Source organism: Ursus arctos, unplaced genomic scaffold (assembly GCF_023065955.2).
Source record: "Ursus arctos isolate Adak ecotype North America unplaced genomic scaffold, UrsArc2.0 scaffold_14, whole genome shotgun sequence".
Lineage (NCBI taxonomy): Eukaryota > Metazoa > Chordata > Mammalia > Carnivora > Ursidae > Ursus > Ursus arctos.
This window is the reverse complement of record NW_026622808.1, coordinates 2,981,933-2,997,930: the sequence shown is the minus strand read 5'-3', so window position 1 is coordinate 2,997,930 and position 15,998 is coordinate 2,981,933. Positions and strand designations below refer to the sequence as shown.

The 15,998-nt window shown below is 37.2% G+C and overlaps 1 protein-coding gene across 27 annotated transcripts in view; it reads left to right on the top strand.

The window, feature by feature from the left end:
• The window catches only part of NCOR1 (nuclear receptor corepressor 1), a 154,045-nt gene that overhangs the window by 52,787 nt on the left and 85,260 nt on the right, over positions 1 to 15,998 (top strand). For 19 of the 27 annotated variants that reach the window (XM_057311285.1, XM_057311288.1, XM_057311287.1 and 16 more), the window contains exons 6-12: positions 2,930 to 3,043; positions 8,513 to 8,569; positions 9,084 to 9,136; positions 9,472 to 9,498; positions 11,571 to 11,637; positions 14,065 to 14,237; positions 15,120 to 15,210. In XM_057311285.1, the coding sequence (XP_057167268.1) occupies positions 2,930 to 3,043; positions 8,513 to 8,569; positions 9,084 to 9,136; positions 9,472 to 9,498; positions 11,571 to 11,637; positions 14,065 to 14,237; positions 15,120 to 15,210 (582 nt within the window). The remainder of the gene's footprint in view (positions 1 to 2,929; positions 3,044 to 8,512; positions 8,570 to 9,083; positions 9,137 to 9,471; positions 9,499 to 11,570; positions 11,638 to 14,064; positions 14,238 to 15,119; positions 15,211 to 15,998) is intronic. The other 8 variants (XM_057311292.1, XM_057311290.1, XM_057311291.1 and 5 more) reach the window with 1 other exon arrangement.

Below are 15,998 nucleotides of genomic sequence, written 5' to 3'. Positions count from 1 at the left end.
TCAACCACCAAAGACATTATTTTATACAGCCAGTGTTCATTAGGTTTACCCCCATATTTGTCATTCGAATTTGCTCATCATTCCTTCTTGCAACACAGATCTTCCATTTGGGGGTACATGCTTCTGCTTGAAGGACATCCTTCGGAATTTCCTTTAGTGAGGATCCATTCATTGGCAAATTAAGTATTTGGTTGTTGTGACATAAATGTCTTTTATTTATGCCTATTTATTGAAAGATATTTTTATTTGTTATGTGCTTCTTTTGTCCCAGCAGACTGTCTTCTGGCTTCCACTATTAAGATGTCAGCCCTTAGTCTAATTTGTATTGTTTTGTGGATTGTCTGAATTTTCCCTCTGCCTGACTTCAGTATCTTTATGCGCTGTTGTTTTTAGTATGATGTATTAGGGATGGATTTTTGTTTTTAAATCTGTCCAGCTTAAGACTCATTGGGCTTCTTCTTCTTCTTTTTTTAAATTTAAATTCAATTAACTAACATATAATGTATTATTTGTTTCGGGGGTACAGGTCTGTGATTCATCAGTCTTATATAATACCCAGTGCTCATTACAACACATTGGGCTTCTTGAATGTGTTAGAGTTTTTCATCAGTTCTGGAAAATTCTAAGCCATTATCTTTTTTTTCCCCCACGAAATCCTTTTCTATAGTTTCTTCATTATCTCCTGAAATTCCTGTTAGATGTAACATCTTACACTCTTGTCTTCCATGTCTCTTCATTGTTTTTTCTTTCCCAGTTGTTGCTTCTTAGGGCTTCATTATGGGCAATTTCTTCATTTCTGTTTTTCAGTTTGCATTTCTCTTTTCAGTTGTATCTAATCTGTCAGATATATCTTCAGTTTCCATTATGTTTTTATTGCTTTAATTTCTGTTAGGCTAATTTTTAAATCTCATCATGTCAAAAAAATGACCTTGCTTTTAAAAAAAGTGCTCAGGGGTGCCTGGGTGGCTCAGAGGTTAAGCGTCTGCCTTTGGCTCAGGGCGTGATCCCAGAGTCTTGGGATCGGGTTCCGCATCGGGCTCCTCTGCTGGGAGCCTGCTTCTTCCTTTCCCACTCCCCTGCTTGTGTTCCCTCTCTCGCTGGCTGTCTCTCTCTCTGTTAAATAAATAAATAAAATCTTTAAAAAAAAAAAGTGTTCAGCCGTCTTTTATTTATTAAGTCATGTTAAATTTATAATAATATGCCTGACAATTCTTTTAAGTATCAGTGGGTCTGATTCTGCTCAGTTGGTCAGATCTGGTCTGTCTTCTTTAGTTTCTTCGCTTGTGAAATAGCAGTAATACTGGTAATAAAAACCGCTAAATGATGTGATCATTGTATGATATGTGGCATATAGTAAATGGTCAGTAATGTGTAACCCATTATGATAATTTAAAAAAACGAAATATGTTTATATGACCATTATGAGATATATAGGAGTTACAAATTTTATTGAGGACTATAAAGGGCAACTTGAGTAAATAAAGAAATATACCACAGATGCATAGTAACACAGTATTAGTAATTTTAATGTGAACATCATTAATATATATAATTGTATGTGTTTTATACAATTTCAATAAAAATTCTAACTCTTTTCACGTTTGCAAAATTATTGTAAAGTTCATGTTAACAAATAAATGAGGAAAGTTTTATCTTTTATTTTTGTTTGTTTTTAGTCTTTCTGTTACAATGGTTTTGTCCGGTACTAAGAACAAAATGTGATTTCTGGAAGCTTGTTTATTCCTTTCTGCGTACCCACTTAACAGGGATCCTAAAAGAAGGCCCTCTGAGCAAAGGAAAGAAAGGGAATGGTCGAAGAACTCAGTTCCATAGAAATGACTTCATAACTCCAAACATCTGTCGTTTGCTTATCTAGATAGCAGCCTGCAAAAGTACTTTGAATTCCAAGGTGGACATAGTCCTTGAAGCTTGTCTCTTGGAGGAATTTGATCCGTAGGTTGGCTGTGGTCCGACTTATTTGACTAGGAGTCTTGACCATCAATCTTAGTAGTACAGATAATTGTTTCCTTCAGACTTTAGTAGACATATCTATCTTTACCCAGTGTCTTTGCTGTCATCTCAGGCAGTAAACTTGAATTCACAGGCTATGTGTTGAGCATGTAGTGGGTACAGGCCATGGCTTAAGTGCTGAAAACTAAAAAGCAGTGAACCAAGCAAAGTCCCTTCTTGGTTCAGTAATAATTGTAGGTAATATTTACCGAACATGTATAGTTGTAATGTGCTTGATACATATTGAGTTATTTAATCTTCTCAGAAATTTATGTAGTAGATGGGATTCATATTCCTACCTCGCATATGAGTGGTTTATATACTTGCTCAGGATTGTAGTAAGACCTAGAAAGGATCCTAGGATCCCACCACTTGTAAAGGGTGACCCTAAGGCTCAAACCCAGGCAGAGCAATGCAGATCACGTTTTGTTTTAGAATTGTACACAAAGTTGTAGTTTTGCTAGTGCCTCTTGACTGCGGAATATAAAGATTGGCTGAGGGGCTGAACACGGTGCTGTTCTGAGTTAAGGATTAGTCTGTAAATGCGCTACCATACTCTTCCTGCCAGACATTGGTGCAGACTGTACCTATAACATAAAAGTGCTTTTCCTGTGTTACAAAAGTAGGTCATTGTGATGGAGGTCTATGGGGTAGCTTCGTATGTTTAGCTTCTCTTATGATTTTGCTTTTAAATGGATCAGAATTAAAATATAAAAGGATTTCTCTAATGATTATGTTATTTAGTTCTCAGTCAAAATAAATCTGATTGGATTTGTTAGAACCCTTGGGTCCATTAGACCCTAGTAGATTAGAAGATTACCCCATAGAATTGCTCCGTAGCGGGCTTTATCTCTGGCGATTAATTACGGGGAGGGGTGACTGCATCAGATGCCTGATTCTTCCTTTCTGGGTCTCCTAGCAACAGCTCGAGGAAGAAGCAGCTAAACCTCCTGAGCCTGAGAAGCCCGTATCCCCTCCTCCTGTGGAGCAGAAACACCGCAGTATTGTCCAAATTATTTATGATGAGAATCGGGTAAGCTCATGCCATTTCTTACAGCACAGGCCTTTGAAAGCACTTGGCTATGCCTTTTTTAATTACCGATGTGTTCTGTGGTAATGTTAATTGTATTAAGACCTGATTTCTGTCATAATTTTTAATGGTTTTAAACTTTGACTATGCTTGATGGGTTTTTTTTCCTTTGAGATTGAAGAAAAGTGGGAGGTGTATCTTAAATTAATATTTTATATATTATATTGCATAAATATTATTTAATGAGAATATAATTTTATCAACTGAATTTCTCTCCTATCATATAAAATTGTCAAGCAAGTTTGTAGCACATAATACGAAACAAGCCATTCTGTAGTTTTTCACTTTCTAAAGGATGTTTGATGTCAAATACTAATACCATCCTATGAGAGATGGGTCATCGGATGTGGAAATGACTTGCATTGTTAGTTTTAGAATTGATAGCTGGGCCTTAGTTTGAATCTTAGTTAATAAAGTGTGAGGCCATTGACCTTTAGGTAGGCTTTGCCTTTTTAGCTTTATTAAAACAATTTCGTCTTTCATACTTGTAATTAAAAGTATGCATTGATTTAGGAAAGCCGGGCCTCAAGTCATGAATAATTTTGTGATGGCAAAGTTAGTTTTTGGCTGGAATCCAGCCCAGGAACTAGCAGTTGAAGGGAAGTGGATTTCATCTTAATATAAAGAAAACTTTCCAACAGAGCGGCTTACCATTGGGCTTCTAGAAGTTCCCAGTGTAAAAAAGAATATGCTTTAAGTACTATGGGAGAGAAGAGGTCTGTTAGCTAAAGATGATCGTAAGGGAGAGGTTGAGATTGTTGTTTTCCCTGGTTTTCTGTGTAGTGAGTGGAGTCATCAGAATCAGTACATCTCATACAGGCAGGCTATACTTTATAATAACCCAGCTCCTAAAGGAGATTGGCCTTAAGAGAAGCAACTGTGAATTAATTATTACATATACACTTACAGGAATGATCTTAGACCAGATATACACGTATGTGTGTATATAGATAGGTAACTGAAAGTCATCAGATATATAATAGGATAGTGGTAAGTGTCACAGGTAGGTAAAAATATGGGCAATTAATGTTATTTTTGTGGCTGGGTTCAAAATTAGTCCAATTTATTGAATGGACAGAGCAATCTCCTTGGGGATCTGTTTGAAGATCTCTCCAGTGAGAATGAACTATACGTAAAGCAAATGGCAAGGATAGCCTTGTGGCTTTCCTGGAGGGGCAGTGACTCTGGTCAAGCCGGAGTGTGGCCAAGGTTGACAGGTGCTCCCTTGTTTCAGGAAAGCCAGGAACATGGCGTTTTCTGTGGAATCTCCTGCTTTTAAAAAAGTGCTCTGTAGAACAATAAAATACTTTCATGGGCTGATGGACTTCATGGCCAGTTCAGGACCTCAGAGATAAAGTAAATAGGGATAAGAGCTAACAGTGGAGAAGAGTCTTATAAAGTAAAATTTTGACTTCTTAGTGTGAGGCAGTTTTCAAAGAAGTTGAATTCGGTGATATTTATTACTTGATTGAATTTCTTTTTTTTTTTTTTTCCCATTTTTTAAAAAAAGATTTATTTATTTATTCGACAGAGATAGAGAGAGCCAGCGAGAGAGGGAACACAAGCAGGGGGAGTGGGAGAGGAAGAAGCAGGCTCATAGCGGAGGAGCCTGATGTGGGGCTCGATCCCATAACGCCGGGAACACGCCCTGAGCCGAAGGCAGACGCTTAACCGCTGTGCCACCCAGGCGCCCCTACTTGACTGAATTTCTTAATTAGCCTTGTCATTACTTGTGAATTCTGTGATTAACTAGGATGTGAGGACTGGAAACTGTTGAACAAGATCTGATGGAGAGTTTAATTTGTGTTCAATTTTTATAGATCTGAGTTTTCTTTTTAAAAAAATTTTTTTTAAATTTTTATTTATTTATTTGACAGAGAGAGAGCATAAGCAAGGGGAGTGGCAGAGAGAGAGGGAGAAGCAGGCTCACCAAGCAGGGAGCCCCATGTGGGGCTCAATTCCAGGACCCTAGGATCATGACCTGAGTCGAAGGCAGACGTTTAACGACTGAGCCACCCAGGCACCCCTAGATCTACGTTTTCATTAATTAGCGTAGTAAATGTTTCTTGGGGCCCAGCAAGAAAACTAAACACTTCTCTGAGACCTCTTCTTTCCACTTTGGTATATATATATTGAGTTTTGTGGTGTACTCTGTGAAGAATAGAAGAACAACTGAACTTGAAATCTATCTTAGTATTAGACGTACAACGAGGACTATTTTTAGCTCACAGTAGCTGTAGAAATCACCTTTTTACACATCTCCTCCTTTTGATTGCCCTGCTCCGAGTCGTCTGCAGTGTTGTAGAGCTGAAACAGAGGTTCCTGGCGGGGAGGCTGTGAGAGCACAGCTGGGCCTGGGGCTCAGGCTGTCTGTCTCACCGCTGCTCACCCCGCTGCCTTCTGTAAGGCCTCCATGGCCTTCTTAGCTTTCTTTAATGAATGACCTTATCTGTTTTGACACCAGAGGAAAGGAGAGATGGGTGAGGGCAAGAGGATATTTCTCTCTTGTTCCTTGTTTGGCAGCAGTCTATACGGTTGGGAGTTAAGCCAAATGTGGCTTATGAGATAGGGGCCATTATCTTGTATTAGGCATCTTTCGTTTCTTTAGAAAGTTAGTGGGAGGAAGAAAGCTACCCAAAAGTGACTGTAATTTTAAAGTTGGCTTCCTGAGAGAAAAATTGTCTTGCATCATATTTAAACTTTAGACTGAGATTCACTTAGTCTCTAACCAGACTCTTCTGGACTATTTTTAACTGTTCAATTTGCTGTTACCCTTCCCCGTTGTCAGTTCCAAAAATATTTATAAGTGCTCTAATTTCAAAATTCTAATACATATAGAAAAGGGGGTGCATGGAGTGTGGTCTTCAAAGATATCTTGTTTATTTTTTGATTGTGTGATTTGGAAGTTAAAGTGACAGCAGAATAAAGAAAGCATTGACAGGAGAAAGTATAGTTAGTGCCAGCAAGCTCTAGTCACCTAGGCCAGTGTCCTGGGCAATCTGTTTCCCTCTCTTTGCCACACTGTAGAGTTAATCAGTGAAGAGCATCGGTCCTGCCTGCTAAATAGTGGTCTCGTCAGTTGCTTCTCTCTTCCTCATTTGGCAATAGCTTGCGTGAGCCCTCATCACGCACATAGATAGTGAGTGTCCTTCCTTCAGTCTTTTTTCTTTCTAACTGGTTCTTCCTATCTGAGTCCCCTTACATGATTCTCCAAATAAAACCTTTTGATTATTTCCCACTTTTTGCAGAACAGGCTAAACTTTTTATCAGTGCTTACAGGCCTGCCTGAAGGCTGTCCTCCCAGAATAGTTTGAATGTTCCCCTGAAGTTGCTCCTACCTTTATCCCTGGATGTTCCCCTGCCTTCAGGCGTGCCGTTGTCTTGTCTTTCTTGTCTGTTGACTGTGCTCAGACTTCAACCTTGCTCAAGTTTCATTTCCCCCTATGAAGCTTTTCAAGACCCCTTTTCCTCCTACCTATCATTGTTTCTTTAGTGTCTACTGAGTGCCTGGCATATAGAACGTATCAGCATGTTTGAGGAATTAAGTACTTATGTCTATAGACTTAGGATACGAATTAGAATATGGAAATGTGAGGGTTTTAAATTAAATTTTTTTTCTGCCAAACTTGATAAGTTAATGTGTTCTTAGCAGTTAAGCCAACATGAAGTCAAATATTTAATAAAAGTTTGCATAACTTTAATCTTAGGGTCTGCAAGCATCTTAAATACCAGCTTTTAAAATTAGCTCTGAAAAGTCAAGTGCCTTTACGTGTTAGGATACTAGTAAGTATTTGCCGTAACATAATTTTACTCCATTGTCTCTCAGTGTTATTTGTGGACAGTTCCACTTAGCCTGCCTGTTCTTGGTATAGACTCTAACACGGAGTGCCTCGAGAAAGCAAATTTAAGGGGTGCCTGGCTGGCTCAGTCAGTGGAGCGTGTGGGTCTTGATCTTGGGGTTGTGTGTAGACATTACTAAAAATAAACAAACTAAAAAAAATGGAAAGCAAATTTAAAAAACTGGTGAGGTTGGGTCTGGAGAAAGTTAGTTGCAGGTGCTAGATATTTCCAAATTTATTTATGGTAATGTTATTTATGTTATTTAATATGTGTCTGTGGCTAATAAATTTGAATTTTATGATGGTTACGTTTTGACTTCTTGAGTTGTTTGTTCTCAGCTGGAGAGTTTTTTGATTGTTGTAACTTGGAGGAGAGATGGAGTGCTACTGGCATCTAGTGGGATACTGCTAATATCCTACAATACGTAGGACAGTCCCTAGAACACGTTTATCTGGCCCACAGTGGTAATCGTGCCAAGGTTGACAAATCTTGCCTTTAAACTATCTATAGAAATAAGATCTGCCATGCAAATTTAATGGATTTTTATGGTTTTTTATTGACTTTTTTGCTATATTTATTTCTCATCTTAGTAACCTTTTTAGTTTCTTGGAGTGTGGAAAGTGCTTTAGAGTATTTTGTGCTTCTTAGCCCTTCCTAGTTCTTTTCATGTAATATATGCTAAATAAATATTTGACGGATTGATTTTGATTGATGAGCAAGACGAAAGGAGAATATTTATTTTAAGGGAACATCTTTCTTTACACTCGGGGAATACTGATTAATACCCATTCCCATTTGTGTGTCCCATCAGAAGCCCTGGAGAGCTTCCCAGCAGCAAATGCATTGAGGTGGGCGTCTGCGTGGCAGACAGGGAGCCATTGTTACTAAGGGAATGTTTTGGTAGGAAGAGGGACTTGAGAACCACTGACACATTTGGGGGTCCTGTAATTCCAGTTTAAACATCTTTAGCTTCGAATTTGTTATATTCCGTCTATTAAAGGATAATTTCTGTTAGCACATTGGTCTAGATTAATTTACTTTTGAAAACGGACTGTAAAAAATATTTAATTCATCATTTATTGACTATTGAACACTTGAGAAATTCAGACTAGTTGCTTCCTCTTCAGTTATTACAAAGGTTTTCTTGTAGCTAGAACATAAGATCATTAGAAGCTTTTCTTCCAGGAGATCAGTTTGGCTACAACAGTGAAGACTGGCAACTTTATGGTATTTTATGTTTTTAAATTTTTATTAAAGACATTAGGAGTTGAAGTGTTGAGAGGTTCATTTCTAATAGGGAATCTGTGTCCCTCTCCCTAGAGTCTTGAGATCTGTTTGCTGTTCACAGTTCTTTAGGTATTACTTTCCGTACAAATGTGAAGCTTTCACTTAATTTGGTGAGGAAGCTATGAAAACAAAAGAGAGTATTTCAACTTGCCATATAAAAAGAGTATTTGAAAATAAGGAAAGTTCAACTATATAGTAGTTTTTAGGTAAATATTATTAATTGATAGTGATTTTGCACTTCGGTACTATGATTTTTAATTATAAAATATAATAATGTCTTTGTAGAAAAAAGCAGAAGAAGCTCATAAAATATTTGAAGGTCTTGGCCCCAAAGTTGAACTGGTAAGTAAGAAATTCCTTCTTTTTATGTCTAGTGTTTTTTTTGTAGTCATTTTTCTTGGGATAAGGTGGACTACAGTCTGTCTGCTTTGGGATGGGATCTGGGTAGTACGTTTGTGGTAAACTTTAAAATAGTGGTGCACAAACTTGGTTACTTTGCCGAAGTCTTGTCCTGAGCAGGCCATTTAATCACACGAGGTAGAAGCGGGAAGAAGTAAGAACAGAAATAGAGCTCTTGAGACCATATGTTCTTCGTTTGCCTTTGAAATTAAAAATCTGTGAATAAATGTATTTCTTACGGGATATGGTGAATTTATAAACATTTTTATGGGAGTGGCATTAATAAGAGTGGGGTAAAGAGAATTACTCAGGGAACCTGCAGGTCTGGAGATTTTGGTAGGGCAGGTATTGTGAAGATCCATGAGTACTAGGCTACATTAAAATATAAACCGTTTCTTCGTATTTTCATAGACGTGTGTACAACATTGTATATGTAAATATTTGATTTATTTTATAGCCACTGTATAACCAGCCATCGGATACCAAGGTGTATCATGAGAACATCAAGACGTAAGTATTTATCATCTTTGGAGTTCTTCAGTTAAAGACCATATATTCTATTAAAGAGATCGTTTTTATGTTATCTGCTGACATTATTATAATATAGTGTAGGTGTGTTTTAGATTTGTGTAATTTGCTGTCGTTTTACTATATGTTATCTTCCTCTGGCTTCTTGGGGGTTGGGGTAACAGCTTTGAGTTTCCGAGGCCAAAAAAAAATGAAATAAATTATTGCATAAAACTAGCTGGTTTTATGATCTGCTAGTAAAAAAGGTGAATACTTAACATTGAAATGGCTTACCTTGAGGCTTGAATTTTTTGCCTCCTGTTTTGTCTTTTTTTCAGTGGAGTACCTGCAAGGCGCATGATGAAGTAAGATAATGAAGCTTTTTCATTTAAGACTAGTGATGACACCGTCCCCCACCAAGCCACATCTGCCATTGCAAAGTAGAAGTGCCACGGATCATTTTATCATTATTCAAAATCCTATTCTAGGGAAATCCCTTCCATGACTCTTGCTAATGACGGTATTTGTAGACCCTTCTGCCATTTAATGTCCTGGTGCCTTGGAAGCGCTCGGTCACCTCACGTGGGTGAGGAGACTTCTCCAGAATGTAGTTTGCTTAGCCTTGCTCATCCTAGATACCAGGCCTTTATGGATGCAGATTTTGGAATAAGAAAATAAGTGAAAAGAAAATCTGATTTCTTGATCTGATGGAAGTAAGAGAGGAAGCTAGATAGGTATCTTTTTTTTTTTTAATTATCATACTTTAAGAGAATTTAGGTGAATTATTCTTAGTTTGTAACAAAAATGTGATATTTCTACTTTATGTCTTAAGAATAATCAGAACATTTTAATTATTTACTAGTATAGTTACTAATGAGCACATTGCTATTTATACATATTATATATATTTTTTCTTTTAAAAAATTTCTTACTGAGTATGTGCAATAGTTGACTACTTTGCAGAATTGGTGGCAAATATAATTTGCATGGTAGTATGCATGAACAAAATTGAAATTTGAATAATTTTAACTTTTGTTAAATAAGTGGTTTATAGTAAAAGTCATATACTTAGAATTTTTCTGTGAGATGCTACTATGGTCTTGACAACCCTTAGAAGTAGGCTTAGGCAAAACTCATAAAATATACCTTGTTCTGGAACTGTTTAGCTGTTTTAGCATTTTTTAAAAGGAGCATAGCAGATAAAATCTAGTTGGCTACTTTTAATGATTTTTTTTCCCCCCACAAAGCTTCAGTTATGTTTGTGTTCTGTCTTTTTCCCCTCATATTAGCTAGAGAGCAGCTCTGTCTGATTTATTTCATGCTGTCTACATTGCCCGACTGCAGTGCTTAGCGCACTGTCCTGGGATGGGTTACCGACTGGCTGACTTCTTAAATCCTAGGAAACATTTTAAATTTTATTTATTGATTATCATTTGCTTTTGAGTAGCACATAATTAAAATTAGAGCAAACTGAATATATGGTAACGCTTTCACTGTACGTCACCTTGTGAAATAACCATTTACTCAGTTGCATGCGTCCATATGAATCGTGTAGTAGCTCTTTTCTCATCACCGTCATTTGCTTTGTATGAAATAGCAAATATACCTTTTAATAATTCTTTTCATGTCTTGGCTACTTTTCCATATAGCCAGCTCCTGACTGTCCACGCTAATTTGAGTGGAGCCAGTGTCACTGTTAGTCCTGAGTGGCAGATAATCCAAAAAATTACTTCTACTTGCCTTGGCTTTGTATTTATATTTGAATAATCAGCTTGAAATCCTTTCTGGAAGTAGGTGGGGTATAAATATTTATATTTGAACCTGCATGTCATTGTTTTTTGAAGGTCACAATGCTTCAGATTTAAAAAGTGTAATTGTTTAATTAAGATATGAGAAGTCTTCCTGTCTTGTCACATTGCCCTCCATGACTTCTTAGAGTGGTTTGTGTCATTTCTGTGACTGAAGGAAATCTTCTGTGTAAAGCAGAAGTCCTCTCTCTCTGTTGGTATACATTCTCATAGAAGGGAGGTCAGCACCGTACCTGGGGTAGGGAGGTAACTTTAAAAGCTTTTCCTTCGCTTTTACCTCCCCTCCTCCAAGAGTGCACAGCGATGTTTATATCACCAGAATTCTTAAGAAGAATCAGTGACTGTGTAATTATAACTTGAAAATATTTGCCTTATACTTGGATGTAATAATTGAAAATGAACTGTTTGTATAAAATCTTGCTGTAGAGTGGGAGGAATTTTAGTTCTAATTATTGCAAAAGTCTTATTTTGCAGGGTGAAAAAATTAGGATTAACTTTGATTACATCAGATATTCCTAAGTGATCTTTGCTTGTTTTTCAGTGTCTCTGAAAAAAAAAAAAAAAAAAGTGAATGCATTATTAAATTGTGCTTTTTCTTAATGTCATACAACCATATTTTTCTCTTCTAGAAACCAGGTGATGAGGAAAAAACTCATTTTATTTTTTAAAAGAAGAAATCATGCAAGAAAACAAAGGGTGAGGTCCTATCCTTTAACTGAAATTTGTACAACTTTCCCATTCATGCTCATTTAGGCATTCGCTTTCCCTTTCTTAGTGAGAGTGATTCTTGATTATATTTGAGAAAAGGTTGCCGATTTAGAAAGTAACTATAGAGATGACTTAAATATAAATCTACTTCTAGCAGCAGTTGCCATTTAATATCATTATCAAATTAATTTCTTTGGTCATCTGTGTAGAACATTTTCATCTAGCCAAAATAAAGAAAATGGTGAGTAGTTAAAAAAAGAATATGAAAGAGAAATAGGATGTTCAACATTTAGTCTCTTAAACCCTCAGACCAATGTGGGTAAGTTACAGTCATGCTGAGTAGACATTACTGTTCTTTCTTATTAGGAACCGGGTCAGCTAAAGTTCAGCTTTTTGAAATTCAGATACTTTTTCATATTTATTATATGACTTGCAGTCCAGAAGTTTTGTGGTTCTAATGTTCATGGAAATGAAGTTACAGAAAATATAATGCCAATATACTTCTTTTCACAATATGTTCATACTAAATTCAGACAGACTGTTGATTCCTTTAAATTCAGTTGCTTACCAAATAAATGATGTTCTTTAATTCACATCAAAAAGGAGCCGTGTGCCTTGTATTTAGTGACGTGATAGTTGAATGAATTGTAAAGCTCAAGAGTCAGTGGCTTTTACTTGATACGTAATTTCTAATGTAATTTGCCAGTCTGGTCCTTCAGATAACTATCTTTAAATTACTGTTTTTTGTTTTTGTTTTTTCCAAAAAAACATACAAATATTAAGTAAGAAACTACTAAAGCACTTTTTTTTCTGTCCAGTAATTTGTTATAATTGCGGTAATTTAATGTCTAGTGATGCAAACATAGAAGCATAGACTTCGTTTTCATGCTTCACAGAGTCTTTAGTTACAACGTTTATGTGTTCACTGATTTGTTTAATAAATATTTATTGGCTGTTTACTCTGTCCATGTATTATTCTACAAAGGTGAGCAAGATAGCCGTGTGGTTTTGACCCTTGAAGCATACGGTGTAACTGGGGGCAGATGAGTCAGCAGGCAGTTACAGTATCGTGATCACACTGTGGGAAGGGACATACGGATGCCTGTGGGAGCATACAGGAGGGACAGCTCATGCTCCATGTATGAATCATAAAGGGAAGTTTGCAGGAAAACGAGAGACTCTGGAAATCTGCACAGGCACAGGGAGCCGCCGAAGCGAAGGTCTGGGAGGTGGGAGTGTGGCAGGTTGCCAGGAGCCCAGCAGAAATGAGGCTGCTGAGGGAAGAGGGTCAGGTCGCACACAGGAGGTCCACCTTCGAGACTTTGGGTTAGATCCCCAGGGCATCTTTTAAGTGTTTGAACTGAGAAGCGAAACGTTCAGGTTTGTATTTTAAGAATTTGCATCTGGCTCCACCATTAAGAAGGTCTGGGAGAAGGAAAAAAAAAAAGGCCTGGGAGACAGTTCAGAGGCTCTTACTGTGATGTAGGTAAGGGATGATGTTGGCCTGGACTGAGGAGCTAGCTAGAGCTGGAGCAAGTGAAGGATGCAGAAGACACCTGGGAGTTGAAAAGAATGGCTGGAAAGTGTCTGGGGTGGCACAGATCGTGAGGAGGGTAATATTCTCCTCTCTGGTGCCACTTTCTTGAGGGGACCGCTGTTAATGGTTTTTCATGAGTCCTTCTACACCTTTTCTATCCATGTGTTGTTGACACGTTCACAGTTCTGTGCTCATAATGGAGGCTTCTTGCCTCTCTTTTTAAAAAATGAGATCATACAATACTCATTTCTCTAAAAGGATTAATTCTTGGTTTCATGTAGTTCATTGCATTTCTTTCTATCATAAAGGACAACCAATTTCTGCCTTTTCCAGACTATCAAAAATGTTTATTAATAAGATAGCATTATTTATAATAGCAAAAACCTTCGAGTAATCAAAGCCTCCAGCAGTAGAGGAACGGATAGAGCATGAGTGTTTTCTCTGACAGATTGTAAGGAAAACACCAAAATGTCAACATATTTGCCGTTGGGTGATTGGGATTATGAACTGCTCACATGTTTCTATTACTAATTTTCCATTTTTTTGACAATGAAGACCTATATTGTTATCAGGAAAATAATAAAAGTAGCTGGTGAGCTACTGTAGTACCTCATTAATTAATTAATTAATGCTAGTCTAACGTTAACTAAAAAAATCTGGCCAAAATATGCGGTATATGCTGATCTTTGTAGGACAAACAGAGCTCTTTTCTCTCTCTCGTCTTTCAGATCAAGGACAGATTTTCATTCACAATTGAGCCCTAGGCCAAATGTACTTCTGACTTAGCCTTAAGAAGTAGCATTTACTTTATAAAGTATTAGGTTTGTCAGGACGACAGAGTTTAGTTTAATTATTAATTCGCTACGGGTATTTAATAGGAACAAAAAATCTGCCAACGTTATGACCAGCTCATGGAGGCATGGGAGAAAAAAGTGGACAGAATAGAAAATAACCCCCGGAGGAAAGCGAAGGAAAGCAAAACAAGGGAGTACTATGAAAAGCAGTTTCCAGAAATTCGAAAACAAAGAGAACAACAAGAAAGATTTCAGCGGTAAGTAGTTTGATGTTTAATGGCTGTGCTCTTTCCTCTCCGACAGAGTCCCACGCCTGCTCTCGCACAGTGTTAATGGTTACCGGACTCTGATCTTAAGAAAGTTCATAAAGAGCCTTTCATTTCAGCTAGCAAAGATTATGTCTCGGTGAATTTAATATTAGTTTTTTATACTTAATAATGCTGTTCAATCTCAATTTAAATGCATATTTTGAAATTAATTCTTCTGCTCTTGAAAATACCCATTCCTTTAGAAATGACAGTTAAAAAGAATAGACTTGAATATTTCTTAGTTTTTCATTACCGGCCAACATGACCAAACAATATCAAATAGATGGCTAATTAAGAAATTCTTTGACATTGGTAGATAGTTTCTGATTTGTTTTTACTCTAGAGAGCAAGTGTCTTGTTAAAGTAAAAGCTTTAGATTTCTTCTCCACTATCTCTTGTAAGAGTATATGTAAGCTTTAATTCTTTAATCACGATTAATCAAGTTTTTATGAGGGGTGATGGTTGTTTTTTTCCCCTCTGTAAAAAGATATTTAATGTATTTTTCTAAGTCTGCTGTCCTTTACTCTGGAAGGCAAAGAGTGCTATTTGAAGTGGAAATGTCACCAGTACATGTGGTTTTCCATAAGTTTCCCATAAGCTGTTCTACCATTTGAACTTGGACATGCAACCTTTAATTTTAATCTCAACATTTTAATCATTCTTCTATAGAATTCCAATCTTCAGGCATATTACTTAAAAGTAGTGGCTCAGTAGCATTTGTTCTGTGACTTCTAGTGGTTAAAAAAGTCCCATTCAGAGGAGTAATGTATATAAAAGTGACTTAATTGGTGTCTTCTTTATAAACTGCCTTTCTTTCTTTCCTATATGTAGAGTTGGGCAGAGGGGAGCTGGGCTTTCAGCCACCATTGCTCGGAGCGAGCATGAGATTTCTGAAATTATTGATGGGCTCTCTGAGCAGGAGGTAAGGAAATTAATTGACTTAGTTTTTTTAATTCATTGATTATGCAGGCATTTTAGCCTCATACTCCAGAATGTAAGGGCTTATTTGTACATAAACGAGGGAACATTTATAGAGTTTGAACTGTTCCAAAGACCGGCCAACCACTGAAGGTTTTTATACCAGGCAGTCCTACGATCAGATTGGCATCTTACACAGATGGCTTTGAGAGGTGAAGAGACTGTTAACATGAAAACAAAAGCCTGAATCAGGGTGTCGGGGGCAGGGATGTGTAGGAGCTGACTGACTGGAGAGATTGATCTGAGGTGGACATGAGGTGCTGGTGGGTTCCCCAAAGTGTGCTCTCTAGCCACAGATGCCTGGGAGACAGAGATGAGATGGCCTCAATAAATCCGTGCTGAATAAGAATAAATTTCAGTCCCTAACATGAGTCTTGTGAGCTGTGTTCAAACTGTCTCTAAAAGTTGGTCCAAAAGCCATCTCCTGTTTACTTAGTTGTTTCGGTTTTGATTTTATATACTGGCTTTTTAAAAACCTCATCTCTGGTGTCAGCTATACTTCAGTTAAAAAAAGTAATAATAACCCAACCCAGAAAACCTCATCTCTGAATTCTGAAGGTCTTGCTTATTTGAATGTGGTGGTCTCCTTAAGTAATGAGCAAAGACGATTATTGCTATATATTTTAAAACTTGTGGTCGTAATCCCTGCAGTGATGACTAAATCTGTGGTAGTTTTTTTTTTGCTTGCTTTCTGACTGATTCCATTAGGGCAAATCTGTAAGCATCCAAAAC